Source organism: Durio zibethinus, chromosome 11 (assembly GCF_047325235.1).
Source record: "Durio zibethinus cultivar Kanyao isolate XHJ-2024 chromosome 11, ASM4732523v1, whole genome shotgun sequence".
Classification (NCBI taxonomy): Eukaryota; Viridiplantae; Streptophyta; class Magnoliopsida; order Malvales; family Malvaceae; genus Durio; species Durio zibethinus.
The window spans coordinates 6,702,388-6,719,883 of record NC_143172.1 but is presented as its reverse complement, the minus strand read 5'-3'; the positions used below and the strand labels follow the sequence as shown (position 1 = coordinate 6,719,883).

The window sequence follows — 17,496 nt, the reverse complement described above, 5'->3', positions numbered from 1 at the left end:
ATCAAATACAAAATTTGATATATTATTTTAATTTTAATTTTTATCTCAAATTATAAATAAATAAAAATTATTTTATTGAGCTCAATTTCTAAATCCTCCGAGTCTTTATCGAATTTAGAAAAAAATTATCTTATCTAAAATTTTTGAAGAAAATTAGACCAGGTCACAAAATCCTTACCCCTTTCTTTATATTCGTCTCATGCCCTTATAACAAACCAGCCTTTCCTTCCCGGACCACCAACGCTACCTTTAATTTCCTAACAAGCGGCTCCTTTCAGTTGCCGACAGATTCCGAGCACCAACCTTCCTTTTTATTCTCCACCCTTCTAGCAAGTCAGATTTTCTATAGGGCCAATGGTAGTTTCGGGACTATAGCGAGAATACGGTTTCGGCTGTGTCACGAAACAACTATCGTGTATGGTCGAGAACTGGGTTTTTTTTTTTCTTGTGCTGCTCTTTCCTTCTCCCCTAAAATATTTTTACCGAAGCTAGAAGAAAACCTCACTATTAATTTTTTTCTTTTTTTTTTTTTTGTTCCTCCCACCTTTGGCAGATGCTGATTGTCCTTTTATGGAGACCTGTATATTCAGTTGGGTTATGTCTCTAAAACAGATAGGAGTATGTATTATGCTTAAGAATTTCACCGTTTAAGAGGTTCAATCCAGAAACAATTTTATTACTAAAGAAATTTGATCCAAATCTTTTCCAGATTTTTATCAAGACCATTTTTCTTTTAAACTTTTTAAATTTTTAACTTTTTCTTAAAATTCTTTTCAAAGTAACAAAAATAAAAAATAAAAAATAAAAAATAAAACAATTTATAGATCCTACACTTCAATGGGCTTATGCCAAAATCAATGTCCTAATGAATACTTCAATTGGAGCTTCAAAGTCCGAATCAAGCCCACAACTCGAATAATGCTATAAGACTTAAAAATGTTGATAGAAAAATTGAAACGAAACAAGCCGGACAAATGAGAGGTCTACAGATATTTTATATTCCAAAAATTTTTTAGCTAGAATGCAAACATCTCTAGAAGTGAACAAAAGAAATAAAGAGGATTCACATTCACCATCCCAAAAGTCGGCATTCCTCCACTGAAATGGAACTTGATATGAAAATGTTGTACAATTACTCTTGGTGACTACAGACAATTGCAAGAACTAATTTACAGTCATTTAACCAAAATTTAGAAGAAAAAAAAGGGACAAAAAGCTGTGTTTCTTTCTCCATTTATATTTTTCGAGGAGGTTTATTCCCTTGCTCTGAGGCTTCTGTAATATTAATGGATAACTCAATCATTCTCACTTCATGGGATTACGTGACTCGTTTTCAGGTTTCTGAGATGGAGGCATCGCAGCGGCAGTTTCTTTGGGAGTAGCTGTCACCAATTTACAAACAAAACATCACAGTGAGAAAGGGAAAGGAAAGAGAGAGAAAGAAGAAGAAAAAGAACCAACCTTCATGTTGATTTTGGAATTCTAACTGGCTTTCTCCAGGGGAGGCAGTCTGGCCCTGCTGTTGAGATGCTGAAGCTTTTAGCTGCTCTTGTGCGATCTTTAGGTACTCTTCACTAGTATAAGCCTCATTCACAGATGAAGTACCATCTGCATGAAGAAGACGAATCTCCTGGTTCATTAAATTTCTTTGAAAGATAAAAATGGAATGGTAAAAGAACCAAGGAAGATCCTTCTACTAAGCCATAAACAGCAGGATTGAACACTATTGGGTAGCATTTAGTGCATGTTACAGGGTAACAGATCAAGTAATAATATAAATGAGATTCAAAGGAAAAATCTCATGAAGGATTAGAAACCCTAAGGCAAATTCATGCCACTAATAACCTTACATACAAGAATATGAAGCACTCACTGGGGTCAGCCTTGGTACCAGATTCCTCAGTGCTGGCAACTGATAAAGGGGTTGGGGTAGAGTTACTTAGATAGGGACTGTTTCTATTCAGTGTATTTTGTGTTGAACTTGACATCTCATCAAGACCAATCTCCCGCTCAAGGGTGCTCTTGAATTCCCTTGAAACTTCCTTCACAGAAGAAATAATGAAAGGCGAAGAATTCAGAAGGGCAAAGCTATCACATGGTAAAGATATAAGTAAAACCAAAGAGTTCAGGCCCTACCTGAAGTTCTCTAATGGTGGGTTGAAATGCACGCAACGTTTTTCCCAGATTCCTAGCAACCTGCACTTTAGTAGGCCATTGAGATGCAAAAAGGATTTAACTTGAAAAGAATATTACCCTAACTATATAAGGTTCTGTTTAGTTGTTTGGTTCTCATATTTAGTACGTGGCTTTTGCATCCTCAAAATTGCTACAAAGTATAAGTGAATATTAAAAAGCAAAATCATATTCAAACTAAAAATGAATGTGTAGTTCAAATGTAACAAAATTTAAACATAATTATGTCATATAAAAGGAAAATCATGTATTTTGTACACAAATTTTCTATTTTTAATTATTTCAAATAAGTAGCAAAAGTAACAATAACATGCAACTTAAACAGTTAGTATCCAAACCTTGGCAAACTCTAAGGATAATCATTTAACTTCCATGAAGGCATCAAAATGATTGCTATGCAGTTGTAAATAAATTCTTGATGCATTCATAAGTAACACATTGCAACTTCCACTTAAAAGATCAGAGCAGCCAGGCACTGATTTGTCTTCTTTTAATGCCTTTATGGCACTTCAGACTTTGTGGATGCAGCATATCAAATAATTGATTACTGACCTTTATCACAAAAGGAAATGTTCAACCTAAGATTTGAATAACATGAAGTCTAATTGATAAATGTGATATATAGCAATATCAATATGTCTTTTAACTCTCCAGTCCCCACAAGTTAGATGCTTCTAGATATGGAGCCATTTAGTAAAATGTCAAGAGGGATCTCAGGTAAAGACATAACACTTGATCCTAACAATCTGGATCACTAAAGACACCTAAGAGCGCTCATCAGAAAGGCATAAATTAGAATGAGCTCTGAAAGGACAAGGGAACTTAGAGTTTAAAGTAGGGTAATACAATGGTCTATTTCTTTCCAGATAATGGGAAAGCCATGGGAGTCATAAAGTCAACAAAGATCATCAACTGAAATGCGTTGGGCTTAGGTTGTCACATAAAGAAAAGATTTTCGCATCAAGTGTAATTGGGCATTGTCTTGTCAAAAGATACCACATTAAGTATGATAACAGCAGCAAGCAGTGAATTTCAGTCTGTTGATAGAACAAAATAAAACTTTCATCTCCATAACAGGGATTCATCAATGATCATTTTATCATCTAAGATTTTATGGAGCTGTCAATTAATTTAGATGGTCCAGTGGATTCTCATGTGAGAAATATCAAAAGATTCAAACACGTTTCCAAAACAAGAAACCACATAAATTTCAGGCAAAGTTAAGTTTTCTCTAGAAAATCCAACACTAGACCAGCTCACATTTTCAGGAACAATATTTTATCCACCCAACTGCTCTTAAGAAAAATTCTAACCGTCTAACACCATATCGTTCCCTGACTTATGTCAGACTTTATAGTATCTATTGCTGGTTGTTGCTTAACTCATTGGGGATTATTCATTACTTGAACCATTTATGAGAGACTAGTATTTGAAAATAGTTGCCATGAGGCCTATGTTTCCAAAGCTTAGAACTACCTAAATCCAATACCCGCATGAAAATACATGAAATTGCAAAATAACACATACATATGAAGGAAAAAAACAGTCTGGAAAATCATCAAATATTACAAGCCACAAAAGGAGCAAGTGATGTGTTCGTGTTTATAATTGAAAGAACAAGTACACGTCAATAAACGGTCCCTAAGTATAAAGGTAGAACATACCTCAGCCAGACCCTTGGGACCAAACACCAACAAAGCAACTACCCCAATAACCAGAGCCTCAGGAGCTCCAACCCCAAATAGAGATGCATGAACCACCTTAACTTTACTTCTTCTGATTTGTTCTGAACCACCACCATTTCATACAAAAAAAAAAGCAGAATTAGGAATAAAAAATAAATTAACTTTAAAGGAAAAAAAAGTACAGCTTAAAAAGGAAACCCGCATTAGGAAAAACAACAAAAGGTACCTAATTTAACAGATTTTGGTGAGATTGAAATGCTCAGATGCTTTAGACCACTCCATTGAGAAAAAAGTGATGGACCCAACTGAGGAAACCACTTGGATAAACGGAAAGTCGAGGCTTTGGAACATGAAACCAAAGGAGACAAGGAGCAGTTAGTTGATTTCGAGCTAACAGAAGATGTGAACAAGAATGCGGCAGTTGAAACTGTTGAGGCCATGACCATGCCTGTGGTCATTTGAAGAGGTAATTTTACTCTGAGTTTTACGAGAGCTTAGATTTTTCGAGGCATAGAGACATGTGGGGGGACCAAAGATTATCTCGAACCGGAAGATGCCCAAAAATGCAACAGGTGGAAAATGATTGTCGAGAAGATTACAGCAAAATTTTCTTTCAGAGCTCAGCTCGGTTGATTTTATTCTAGGCTAAAGGCCTGCCAACACTGCTCGGTTTTCATGGTTGGGCCGAGGCGTCACTCTCTTGATCAGCCATTAGTCCTGGGCTCGATTAGGGCAGTCACAGGCTCGCACATCATGTTTGGGATAGCCCAAATACTTGGGCGTTTCCACGATGATTAATGAAAATGAGTTACATGACTAAACATGAGCTGATGTCTGCAGGCGTGTTCCCTAAAGTAGTACTCGGGGAACTGTTCGATGCTAATCTCTTTTTTGACTTTCATATAATACTTCCATTTCAGTTACATGTACCAATGTGCTTGGCCCCTTCCTTCAATCGAATATTGCTCTCTTTCTCAGCTTCGTTTTTTTGTTTTCAATAATTTTTTTTGTTCATCTTATTTTGGGTTCCAACAATCGTAATCTGATCACAAAAACGAAAAAAAAATTGCTAAATTTTGCATTTATTTGTATCACTGCCTTATTTTAAGCAAACATTATTCAATATAACATTTTTTTTTCCCTTTGAAGCCTCTGATTATTATGCAACTATACAAGGACGGAACTAGGGAGCGGTGAGGCGATCAACCTCAAAGTTCTTAAAATTTCCTTATATTTATATACAATTTAATTTTAGCTTAGCTTAGATGAGTGAAAAATTATAACTTTTTCTTAAAAAATTAAATATAAGATTTTTGTCCCTCAAACTGGAAATTATGGTTCCATTATTTTTATTATATAAATGAAAGCAACATTATTGTATTCAATTTCACAGAGATTGCTCGTTCTTTAATATTCAAACTTGGAAATTTTAAATAAAAAAATTTCCACAAAACTTGATTGAATACTTTTGAACAGTTAGTCAAAAATCCTCCTAAAGATGAAAAAAAAAAATCGGAGTGATAAAACATTTTGAACCGCTCAAATTTAATTTATGATCTATTCAATCGAAAACATACTCTGATTTGAGTTATTAAATTCATAATCTAGTGTGATGATAGATGTTATGAAATTGAGTTTTGAAAGATGAAATGTATTGCGTAATGTTATCGAATGACATACATAATAAATGTTTATTAAAAATAAATAAATTAATTAAATTAATTTATTTAAAAAATTCAACGAATCATTCCATTCCAACTTCATAAGAACGCCATATGTATACGATAAGGGATGAAGCATACGGTGTGCGTTTGGTGACAAAGCATCCCTGCGTATATCTGTGAGATGGCCACCTCCACCCCACCCCCTCGCATTTATATTTTGTGAGAAAGAAATACGCCTGGTGGAATTTTTGCAATATATGGGATGGTTTGGGATTTTATTATTTATAACTTCATAAAATTTGGATCAAACCTTCACCTACTTGATAGCTTCAACATGTGGTGTGCCGGTTTAGCTTTTGCCTTGTAGGACCATAGCCACACTCAGCCACACCCATTTGGGGTCAGTTCCTTAAATATCCACCGCTTCTACCCTCCATCTGGACCCACTCCCCTAATGAAGAAACTTTTTCTTTTAATGCCTGCATTTGCTTAATGAGTTATTATATAAAATTAAGATGTATATAACAAAGGTTAGTCTAATAGTGATAAAAAAATTTTTCTTTATTCAATTAAAGTCCGATTATAAAGAAACAAATATTAAAAAAAATTAAATCTTAAACTAAATTGATATGAAAACATATAGTTTTTAATACTATTTTAAATAAAAATTAAGTTTAGATAAAATCTAAAAATAAAATCAAGATGCATATGATTTCCTAAAACCAACTTTAATTTTCTTTGAATTGTAGATAGTGGTAAATCATCTTATGTTACTTTTGCATGCAACAATCTTGCTTTACCTTTTTGATGAGCTACACGAGTGGGAAGTAGAAAAGTGAATCATCATAATTTGGAACTTTATAACCCCATTATCAGAAAAATAAAAAAGATGCATGAAAAAGAACAAAGGCAAACATGCATGATTTAAAAAGTATCCCTCCTCCAAAAAGATTATAAAGATTAGAAGTTGATATATGAATCATTGCCTTATGCATTCCAACTTTTCCCATCACTATCATCTTCTAGTCTTGCAGAGGTAAAGGCAATGAAATCTATGTAAAAAGTTAGAATCACCAAAAAAAAAAAAAAAAAGTTAATAAATGGTAAAGATCAAACAAATTTTTTTCTTGTTTAACTCCTATCAAGAACTATTTTATTTTTTAAATTAAAATTTATTTTAAAAATAATGTTAGAAATCTAAATTTTTAACTTTTTTTAGATTGAGTCGACAATATATTTTATAAAACAAAAGGAGAAGGATTTTATTTGATGATAAGACAATAGTAATAAAGAAGAAAAAAGAGATGAAAGAAAAAGGTGGAATGGGAAATTGGGTAGAGAGGGAAAAAGGAGCCAAAAGATAATGGGGGTTGTGATATCATTATCAAAGAGGAAAATGACAACGGGGTAAAGAGCGAATAGTAACCAAGAACCAACCATAATGCCAACAAGTGGATGAGCACACGTGCACAACTTTGACAAAAGAGTTCCCATTGCTCCAATAAAAGTAACGGAGTTCCACTAAAACAGCAAAAGAATGAATGAGAAAACAAAAAACTGAAATAAAAGTAACGGAATTCCATTTTTTTTTCCTGTTTTGCTTATGAATCAAAAATACCCCTCGGAACTTAACACAATTTAGCGGCTTGTCTTTGCTTTTGTTTTGTTTTGTTTTTTTTTTTTTTTCTATTTTCATGTAAGTTGTACTAACACAATAATTTATACATTATACTTTTTTTTAATTGAAATTTGGTTTCGTTCAATCAAAATTTTAATAAGTAAATATAGATAATAGCTAAATTGAAATTGATGAATTGGGTATTTACTATTTGTATATTTTTTTTGACAAAATGGATAGGGTAATTTGAAAAAAGTTGTTATTGTTTTTGGAGAGCATTTATTTTATAATTTTATAATTATTTAATTATAATAAAAAATTATATATAAACTTATTATATATAAATATAAATTTCATTTAAAATTTATGTATTATAAATTAATTATATTAAAATTATTATAAATAATATGCTCACTAATTTTATTAACAAGTTAGCTCACAAAGGCCAGGTGAGGTGAAAGACCGAAAGAAATGCAGTCACGAGAGTCTTGCTTGGAAGCTTTGGCTGCAGATAGATGACAAATAAAGTGGCATCATGGAAACATATTAAAGAGGGGAAGGGCAATCTCGTCAAACTAATCAGCTACCCAAAAATATGCGAAGCATTTTATCCTTTTCTTCGGCCAAAACTTCCGTGTGACTTTAATTATTGTTGAGCTCTTCTTACTATTATTTGTTTGACCTTAAAACAGAAACTATATTTTTTATTATTATAATATTTACAAAATCATATTACAATACAAATACAATAAAACAATTAGAGAGAGTGAAGATAGAAAGCTGTTTCTTGTTCACTCTCTCCTCTTTATTTTGATATTAAGATTAAGTATATAATTGATGCATAAAATTATAATAAGAGAAAATAAAATGAATTATAAATATAATTAGATTAAATAGTTTTATTTTATTTTATATTTGATATATGTAAAAATTAAAATAAGATAATTTATTTATTAATTAAATTTTTTTTAAAATTTATATAATTTAAATTATTAATATAATTTTTAAAATATAATAAAATATATAAATTTAATCCCATGAATTAAAAATAATTTTTTTTATATTGAGAAGATTAAATCATCATATACCAAAAGAATAATAATCCTCCTTATAATTTTATCATTTTAATTAGATATAAACTAAATATAATATAAAATTATTATCATACTATTTTATCTATAATCTTATGTATCAAATATGACTTTTGGTATGTTATAATATAAACTCTTATACAAGAAGAAAAAAATGATGTTAATGAAAAAAATATTATTTTATAAATTATTGATCAAAATTTTAAATTTTACAATAAAATTAAAAATGATCATGTGTTATTTTTATTATATTAACTTATTATTTTTAAACACATTTTGATATATATGGGAAAATTCTTTAAAAAAGTTCATAAATATAAAAAATAAATTTTTAAATGAAATACTTATAGACTTTAAATTGCCATACACAAAAGCACAAAAAAGAAAAGAAACTAATAATCTTATAGCAAAATAAAATTTTATAAAATAATAAAAAATAAAGAGCATAATTAACTTAACTAAAATTTCCATCTCATACTTTAATTACATTTGAGCCCAAAATTTAAAACTCCCTTTGGTATATGTGTAATTTGTTTACTTTTTCTTATAAAAATAAAAAATAAATAACAAAAACAAAATATTATCAAATGAAAATGATATTTTTATTTTCAACAACTAAAAAAAATGAATGATATATTCATTTTTGTAGTAGGTTGGAATTTCTTTCATTCACTAACTTCTCACATGAGTCCACAAATTGCACATGAAAAGAAAAATAGTTTTCTTTTTCATTCTAAAAATAACAAAATATAAATAACAACAAATGAAAAAAATAAATAAAACCAGTGGGTCCCAATCATCTTTAAGATGACGTGGCAATATGCAAAATGGACGAAAACTGGAGGGGAGCTGAACCGGAAAGAAAAAAGGGCATATAGAGATGATCTGAATGAATTGATTTAAACAAAAAATAATAATAATAATAAAGGGAAGAAAGTCACATTTTCAACTTGACAATTTTTAATTTCTTTTATTTCACTCCTGTTGTCTTCAAATCGTTGTTGAGATTTGTTGAATCGTGGGAGTTAAAAGAGATTCTAAGTTACATGAAGCTGATGTCGTTTTAAGCTTAGAAATCGAAGATGAGAAACGTAAACGACAGCGTCGAGACCGTCAACGCCGCTGCCTCAGCCATCGTGTCCGCCGAGTCCAGAGTCCAGCCTACCACCGTTCAGGTACTTGTTTATATATGTGAATAAAAATCAGAACATCCACTTTTATTACGAGTACTACTTAAAAAAAAATAAATTCTTTTGCTATTTTTAAAACGAGGTCTTTTTTTTTGTTTGTTTTCTGATTGATTACCGAGAAAAGTACTGGAAAATTCGGGATGTTCTGATTACTTAAGCTCTGTTTTGAATTGAGAATCTCTGGAGGGTAGAAGAGAAGAGAGCAGAAAGTGGAGTTTTGGAAATTTTCTTGATCGCGTTCTTTGCTTGCTTTTTTTATGGTGAAAAGTTTGAAATTTTGTTTCGTGATTTGTTTTCAGTATTGAACTCCTTTTTTTTTTTTTTTTCCTTCATTGTTTGTTTGGCTGCCGAGAAACCGAGGGAAAAGTAAAAGGGGTTGAAATTCGGATCTTGAGTTTTAAATTGCTTTTAATGTTAGCAAACAAGTCAATTAGCTGAGCTAGGCTTTGTCAAGGTTCCGGTTTTACTCTTGGGTTTTCATCCTTCTTAAGAAAAAGCAAAAAACGAAATATCTTAACATTGGAATTTGAATTACAAAATTAAAAAAAAAAAACTAAAAATATCGCTTTACACATGTACTTTTAAGGCGCTGATTTGAGTTGAGAAAGTTTAGGTTTCTTTTTTCTTTTTAAGTAAAAAAGTAAAATTTCTGGTAGTTTATACTTCTGCTATTCCTTCATGATTTGGGTGATGGGAGCAGCTTTTCTATTCATTCTAGTGTCTTTTGTGGAAGAATTCTCTGATTTCAGGTTAGGGTGAATTAGAGCAATTTTTTTTCTTTTTAAAATAAGATATTAGGTTATGGTGGAAAAATATTAAAAGAAATGGAACTTAATCGTTTGAATGGTTTACATTTTATTGAGATGCCTGTGTAAACATATTCTGGGAAGAATGAAATTTGATTTACCAAAATAGTTGACCTGGCTCGTATTCTTCTTCGATTAAAAGTAATTCTAAAAAAAGTGTGTAATATGCAGTTTAATATGTCATCTTCCTTAGAATTCTGAAACAGTAATTAAGTACATTAATTGCTTGCTCACTTTGCATTTTGACAATGGTTTTGGGTTGATTTAAATGGTGGATGCTGTCAAAAAACACACAAATCCAGACTTGTTTTAATGTTTATGGTGTTTGTGTGTGAATTTTGTGCTAGTGTGATGGAACTCTTTTTTCATGTATATCACATTGTACGTGCAAAATTACCAAAGCAATATGAAAAACCAGAGTTTATTAAACATATTGCAACATTGAGATTATGCCTCCTGGCATAGAAAATTTTATCAACTTTTGATGTTGAAATTTGTCATCCTGATTTACTTATTATCATGTTTTGATAACAGACAGAGGGAAATGCTATTTTAGAGTCTGGATAAATGCCATTAAATGTGAAGTGCACTCTTGCTTTTATTTCAACCTATATGTTTATTTCTAGACCTTGAAATTTTTGTGTTGATAAAGTGTGTGGTCTATGGTATTCTACTATTCTCCAAAAAGTTTGCACGCGGCAGCATGAGAACAGATGCTTAATATTCGGTTTAAAATTTCAAATAAAATTATTCATGATTGCCCTAATTCATTACTTGAGGGGAGCTGAGGAGTAGAGACTGAAGATTATCTTCACCTTGCTCTTCATTTAGTCCTCCACCCCCATCTTATTCTTGTGGTTGAGAGTTGAAATAGATATGCCTATATTGCTCACTGCCTTGTATAGAATACTTGAGGATGAAAAACTAATTTTCTGTATAGAATACTGATTCACACTTTTCATTTAAATACAGAAGAAAAGATGGAGAAGCTGCTGGAGCCGTTACTGGTGCTTTGGATCTCACAGAAACAGTAAGCGAATTGGCCATGCTGTCCTTGTCCCTGAACCAGTGGTAACTGGAGCTGCAGTCTCAACTGCTGTAAATGCAAGTAATCCAACTGGCATTGTAATGCCCTTTATTGCCCCGCCCTCATCTCCTGCATCATTCCTCCAATCAGATCCTCCATCTGCCACCCAATCACCAGCTGGATTGCTATCCCTAACTACTCTATCAGTTAATGCCTACTCCCCCTGTGGACCTGCATCCATTTTTGCCGTAGGCCCTTATGCACATGAAACACAGTCAGTCACACCACCGGTGTTCTCTGCCTTGACAACTGAACCATCTACTGCTCCTTTCACACCCCCTCCTGAATCTGTTCAACTGACTACACCTTCCTCCCCTGAAGTACCATTTGCTCAGCTGTTGACATCTTCATTGGAACGTGCTCGGCGGAACAGTGGGATCAATCAGAAATTTGGATTATCCCATTATGAATTTCAGTCTTATCAAATATACCCTGCGAGCCCTGGTGGTAATCTCATATCACCTGGGTCAGCAATCTCTAATTCTGGCACATCCTCTCCTTTCCCCGATAGACGTCCAATCCTTGAGTTCCGCATGGGGGAGGCCCCCAAAATCTTAGGATTTGAACATTTTACTACTCGCAAATGGGGTTCAAGGCTGGGTTCTGGATCATTGACGCCAGATGGACTTGGGCAAGGTTCAAGACTGGGTTCTGGATGTGTGACTCCTGATGGTATGGGCTTGGGTTCAAGATTGGATTCGGGATCATTGACTCCTGATGGTTTGGGTCCAGCCTTACGAGATGGTTTTCTTGTGGAGAGTCAGATTTCTGAGGTAGCATTGCTTGCTAACCCAGAGAATGGACCTAAAAATGATGAAATTATAATTGATCACAGAGTCTCTTTTGAGTTGAGTGGTGAAGATGTTGCACGCTGTCTCGAAAACAAGTCATTGATATCAAGTAGAACCAAGTCAGAATATCCAAAGGAATTGGTTGCAGAGGGCAGGATAGAAAGCCATGGAATCATGAAGGATATAGAAAGTTCTTGTGAGCTGTTTATTGGGGAAACTTCCAACGAAACAGTAGAAAAAGCTTCAGGAGATGCTGAAGAGGAGCATTTTTATCAAAAGCATCGTTCTGTTACTCTTGGGTCAATTAAAGAGTTCAACTTTGACAATACGAAAGGAGAAGCTTCTGATAAGCCTGCCATCAGGTCCGAGTGGTGGGCCAATGAAAAGGTTGCTGGAAAGGAAGCTAGGCCTGGTAACAACTGGACTTTCTTCCCTATGCTGCAGCCAGAGGTGAGCTGACTTTGGGGCTATACAACTTAGTTTCACCTTGACGCATAAAATTGTGTAATAGATTTGCAACACCTAAGCTGACTGGCTTTCCAGTTGTTTGTCCTGAAGGTTGTACTTCCCCAGAGACGCAGCGTCAACAATCAACAGTCTGTATAGTTAGGTGTTGGACCGAAGGCTAGTTTTCAGAGGTCATAAGAGTCTTTATTCCTTATGACCTGAAAGAAGATCCAGTGAGGGAATGGTTCATAGGGATCAACAGTGTGGGTACTGATAATAGAGCATTTCTTTTAATATTTCTTTACCTGATGTTATACAAAAGAAAAAAAAAAGAGTAGTATTCACATATAGTGTTGTGTTATTGTTATGTTCTTCTAAATATGTAATAATGAGAAGGATGATTTCTTTTCTTATGCTAGTAAATTGCAGCTCATTTGATGATTTCTGTATTTGATATCTTGCTCTTGTTAGGCAACGACAATATGTCAGCTCCCTCTCAATAACATTCCACTACCCACTATATGCCTTGGTTCTACGTTTAATCAATCAGCTGCCAGTTGCTCATCAACAGCCAACTCAACTTGCTGTCTTGTTGCCATTGGATTTTGGATTAACTACACCATTCCGATGTACGAGTCTGCTTCGTATTAGAAGACAAATAAAAAAAGATAGAGATGAACCATATATTTCAATTGCTAATTCATTCTTGCTCCATCAGAAATTATCTTTTAGCGGCACCTGAAAACTGGTGCTACGTGTTAACCTTGCTTGGTTGTGTCAAGGTTTTTAGGAAGCGCTTGGTCATGTGCATCTAGATCTAGTTAGGCTGGTGCACAAAAAAATCTCTCTATTAGGAACTGCAAAAATTAGAAGGCTGGTCCACATTCTGTTGTGACGGTCAAGTAAGCCAGTTCAATAGGATTCTTGGGATTGAAAAGAAACATTGAAGAAAGAACATCACTTGCTCACTATAAAGAAATATTAATCTTGAAGTGCTGTCAGAGAAAGAGGATAAGGCTATTGGGGGGGGGGGGGGGGGGGGGGTCGTCTTTAACACAAGTTAGATTTGATAGTCAAATGGCTAATGCATATCTTTTTATGCTTATCGTCATTGCAGGTTAGCAGTAGAACTCTTAAATTTTGTTGGAAAATATCATCAGTTTGGAAGCTATAACAAAGCCCAAAAGCCAGTTCCAAGTTGCAGCTTAAGCAAGAATTTAATACATGAATCCAGAATTAACCAAAAGAATTTGCACCTGAAGCAGTCCTGCATAGCATTCAAGTCAATACGATTTTAATAGACAAATCTTTGTGGGGAATAGATGAGTAATAGAGTGAAGCTTTGGTAGATCATAAAATGATACCCATTTATGGTTGACGCCAGCATTTTTTATGCTGGCTGAGGATAAGCAGAATAATATTGGTTAGGTAGCAGCCGAGGCTAATGTCTCTGCCCAACAGAAATTGACTCTGCTTCTTCACAAATTGTAAGATCAGCGGGGGAATTTTGCGGCCTCACTTCTGCTCTGTTGCTTCTCTTATATCCTTCTGTTTTTTTTTAGTATCTGACTAATTGAGCAATGCTTGGTATTTGTCAAATTGAAACTTGATTTTTACAGTGAATCTGAAATCCAAACTTCCCATTGTATTGAGTTGGAACCAAATTCGTGCATCGACTAAGATGTTATATTTGCTATTTAACCATTTTAGCCTACTAAATTTCTGGTAATCTAAATTTAATGTTCTACTTAGGGTGATAAATTATCATTCAGTTTTAAACTGGTATAATTTTATTTCTATACTTTTATGTTTGTTAAAAATATCAGAATTAAAAGTACCTGAGGATGGCGTTATTTGCTGGGCCAACTAGCTTAGCACAAGTCATTTAAACCCTAGACTTGATTGTTCAGATTCAGTCCTAACTAAAAAATATTTTATATTAATAAAAAATATAAATTTATTATTATAAGTAAATTTTAATTGTAAAATATATTTGATAATATAAAATAGTTTAATAATAAACATAACTTAAATACGTGCGGCGTGCTAAAGCTTATGTTTGCCAATCAAGTTTGGCTTGGTACGGTCTAGCCCAGAAATACTTTTAATAAAAAATTAATAGTAAATGAGTATTCAATAAAAATAAATATAAAATTTTATAAAATATTTTAATTTTTAATTATTTTTTTAAAAATAAAAATTATAATAATAAAATTATACATGTTTAAAGATGAATGATAAACTTGATCAATCATCTTGAATAAAATAATAAACTTAACTTTTTTTTCCTTCTAAAATAATTTAGATGAAAAAAAGATTTGAGTTTCAAAAGTCCTCTTAAAAGAAAAAAAAATCTTTAAAAAGTTTTGAAACATAAATGAAGAATAAAAGAGTTAATAGTATTTATAATCCTTAAATTTTAATCGAAGTTCTACTTTGATCTTAAAATTTTTAAAAATTTTAATTAAATTCTTAATTGCCTATTCATTCTGTCTATAAAATCATCTAAATTGACGATAAATGCTAATTGGCATTATGTGATAACGTTAGTTAATATTTTACATGACAAATGAGAAATTAAAATAGAATTCTCTTAAAATTTAAAAATCAAATATAAAATTATCTCAAAATTTTATATATGTCATTCATGTATTATAAAAATATTAAATTTAAAATTATATTTATATTTTTTTGTTATAATATAACTTATTAGATAAATTTTTATTTTAAATAAAAAATAGATATTCAAAACTTAAAATTAAGTTGAAATTTTTAAGTTCCTTTTTTAAAAATTTAATACATTTTAAAAAGATTTTATTTAAAATACTATTTTACTTATAAGTCATAATAAAACATATTATTTTTGTGCAAAAAAATTTATTTTTTACAATATTAAATATCTTTTGTTTTTCGTTTTAAATTATTTTTTAAAATACATTTTTTAAAAAAGAGAAAAATAAAAATGTTTTAAATTATTTTTTTATTTTATATGAATATAAAGATTTTTTTAATAGATTAATAAATTTATTTTTTAAAAAGATACGAAAATTTTACATTATATTTTAACATGATATAGAGTTTTTAGTTAATTTTTCAAACCAATATAAAAATTTTTACTTAATTTTTTAAAATAATATGTAATTTTAACAAAATTATTTAAAAATTTTCAACTTAATTTTAAAAATCTATATTCTATTAAAAATATTAATTTATTGATAAATTATATCATAATAAAAATTAAATATATTTTAAATTATAATGTTTTATAAAATATATTTGAAAAATATAAAAATCAAATTTTTTCTTGAATTGTTTTTATCTTTTTCTTTATTTATTTTTATAAAATATATTTTAAAAAATAAATATAAAAGATATTTAATATTTTAAAAAATATATTTTATGGATAAAAATAATATTTTTATTATTATTTTTGTGTGAAACAATATTTTTAAAAGAAAATAATTTTTTATTTTTAAAATGATATTGAATTTTTAAAAAAAAATTTGAAATTTTAGCTCCTAACATGAATCGTGACACGTAATTTTTATATAAATATGATATAAATATAATATTTTATATGATATAATGATACAAATTATCATATATACATATGGCTGTGGGGACTCTTGAATTTTAATTCCCAACCAAGATTCACTCTATATGCATGGCACTCTCCCGAATGCTCTTGGGTCTATCGATATCCTCTTTGTTCTCAAAACAGTGAATCTTTAAAAAAAAAAAATTTAACGTAGCCTTGGTTTTCTGGCTGAGGCAGTGCTAAGGCACTCATGCATCACTGCATGCTGAAGCAAAGGGAATTTTAGAATGAAATCATCAGGGAAACCTCCAAAGTAAAACTCAAAACCATCATCATTTTGTCGTAGAAGATGGAATGGAAAGCCAACTGCCTGTGCTGATTTTGTTTGTTGGAGTTGGATACTTGTCTATCCTGTAAAATCCCTAGTCTAAGTCTTAATCATCAGTTGTCATTTGTTCCACTTTTCCTACTCTTTTTTGTTGCTTTCAAACCTCATAATTACAATTTTCAAGGTGCTTCCTATTTGTTGGAGGACAGCCCATGCACTCATGGGTTTCCTATGAATCACCACTTTCTTCTTTTTGGATTGCTTCGACTTGTAACGGTTATAAATGGATCAAAATTTAAAAATTACAAGAACTGTTAACTCAGAATAAAATGAAAAAGTTAACAAATTGGGTATTGGCCAAACGAAAGTCAACAAATTAGAATTGGATTACTTCGACTTGTGACGGTTATAAATGGACCCTATTGTTAGAGGGCTGTCAGCCCAAAGAGCCAGAAACTTCTGCTATCCGCTTATATTTTGGTGCCGTTCAATGCTTCATCTTTTACTTCTACACCTCTATTTGGAGTTTCTATCAAATTTTACATTTTTTACATCAGAAAACAAAGTTTCTTTTTTTTTTTTCCTTTTATTGTTATATAAAATTAAACTACAAAATTCATGGCTAGACATTACTGCATGTTTACATTACTTAATTTCTGAAGAATGGAAATTAATCATATATATATATATATATATCAAACAAACCCCAAAAGAAAATTAGGTTCTATTTCTCATAACAAAATTAGGTTCTGTTTGAAATTTTAGAGCTTTGTTCAGCTTGATAATAACCTTCACCAATATTTTCGACTACATTTAATGGTTCTAAAAATGATTGTATAAAATTTAAAATTTAATATTTAAAATTTTTTTATTTTCAAATTACATTTTCTTTTATAAAAAAATTCATGCTTTATACACATAAATCATTAATGAACAATTATACCACGTGATGATATATACTAGCTAGTATATATAGTATTTCTTCGATCTCTTTTTTTTTTTTTCATTTTTTTAGATATCTTAAAGTTATATTTTTTTAATATCTAAAATTCATAATT

The 17,496-nt window shown here is 31.2% G+C and overlaps 2 protein-coding genes across 4 annotated transcripts; one reads left to right on the top strand and one right to left on the bottom strand.

Annotated features, from left to right (window-relative positions):
• Positions 1-1,068: 1,068 nt before the first annotated feature.
• Positions 1,069-4,564, bottom strand: LOC111291405 (sec-independent protein translocase protein TATB, chloroplastic-like). Its single transcript, XM_022883111.2, has 6 exons — positions 4,105-4,564; positions 3,858-3,979; positions 2,137-2,196; positions 1,874-2,042; positions 1,462-1,608; positions 1,069-1,382 (listed from the first exon to the last, which is right to left on the bottom strand). Exons 1-6 carry the CDS (start codon positions 4,334-4,336, stop codon positions 1,306-1,308), a joined length of 807 nt encoding a protein of 268 aa, XP_022738846.2. The 5' UTR covers positions 4,337-4,564; the 3' UTR covers positions 1,069-1,305.
• A 4,578-nt stretch (positions 4,565-9,142) lies between these two features.
• LOC111290655 (uncharacterized) lies at positions 9,143-13,021 on the top strand. 3 transcript variants are annotated; one of them, XM_089767874.1, is made up of 3 exons: positions 9,143-9,426; positions 11,220-12,575; positions 12,684-13,021. In XM_089767874.1, exons 1-3 carry the CDS (start codon positions 9,334-9,336, stop codon positions 12,729-12,731), a joined length of 1,497 nt encoding a protein of 498 aa, XP_089624000.1. In that variant the 5' UTR covers positions 9,143-9,333; the 3' UTR covers positions 12,732-13,021. The 3 variants fall into 3 exon arrangements, with proteins under 3 accessions (XP_089624000.1, XP_022737794.1, XP_089624001.1); XM_022882059.2 differs by having other exon boundaries at positions 9,153-9,426; positions 12,669-13,021; XM_089767875.1 differs by having other exon boundaries at positions 9,200-9,426; positions 11,220-12,718.
• Positions 13,022-17,496: the final 4,475 nt, after the last annotated feature.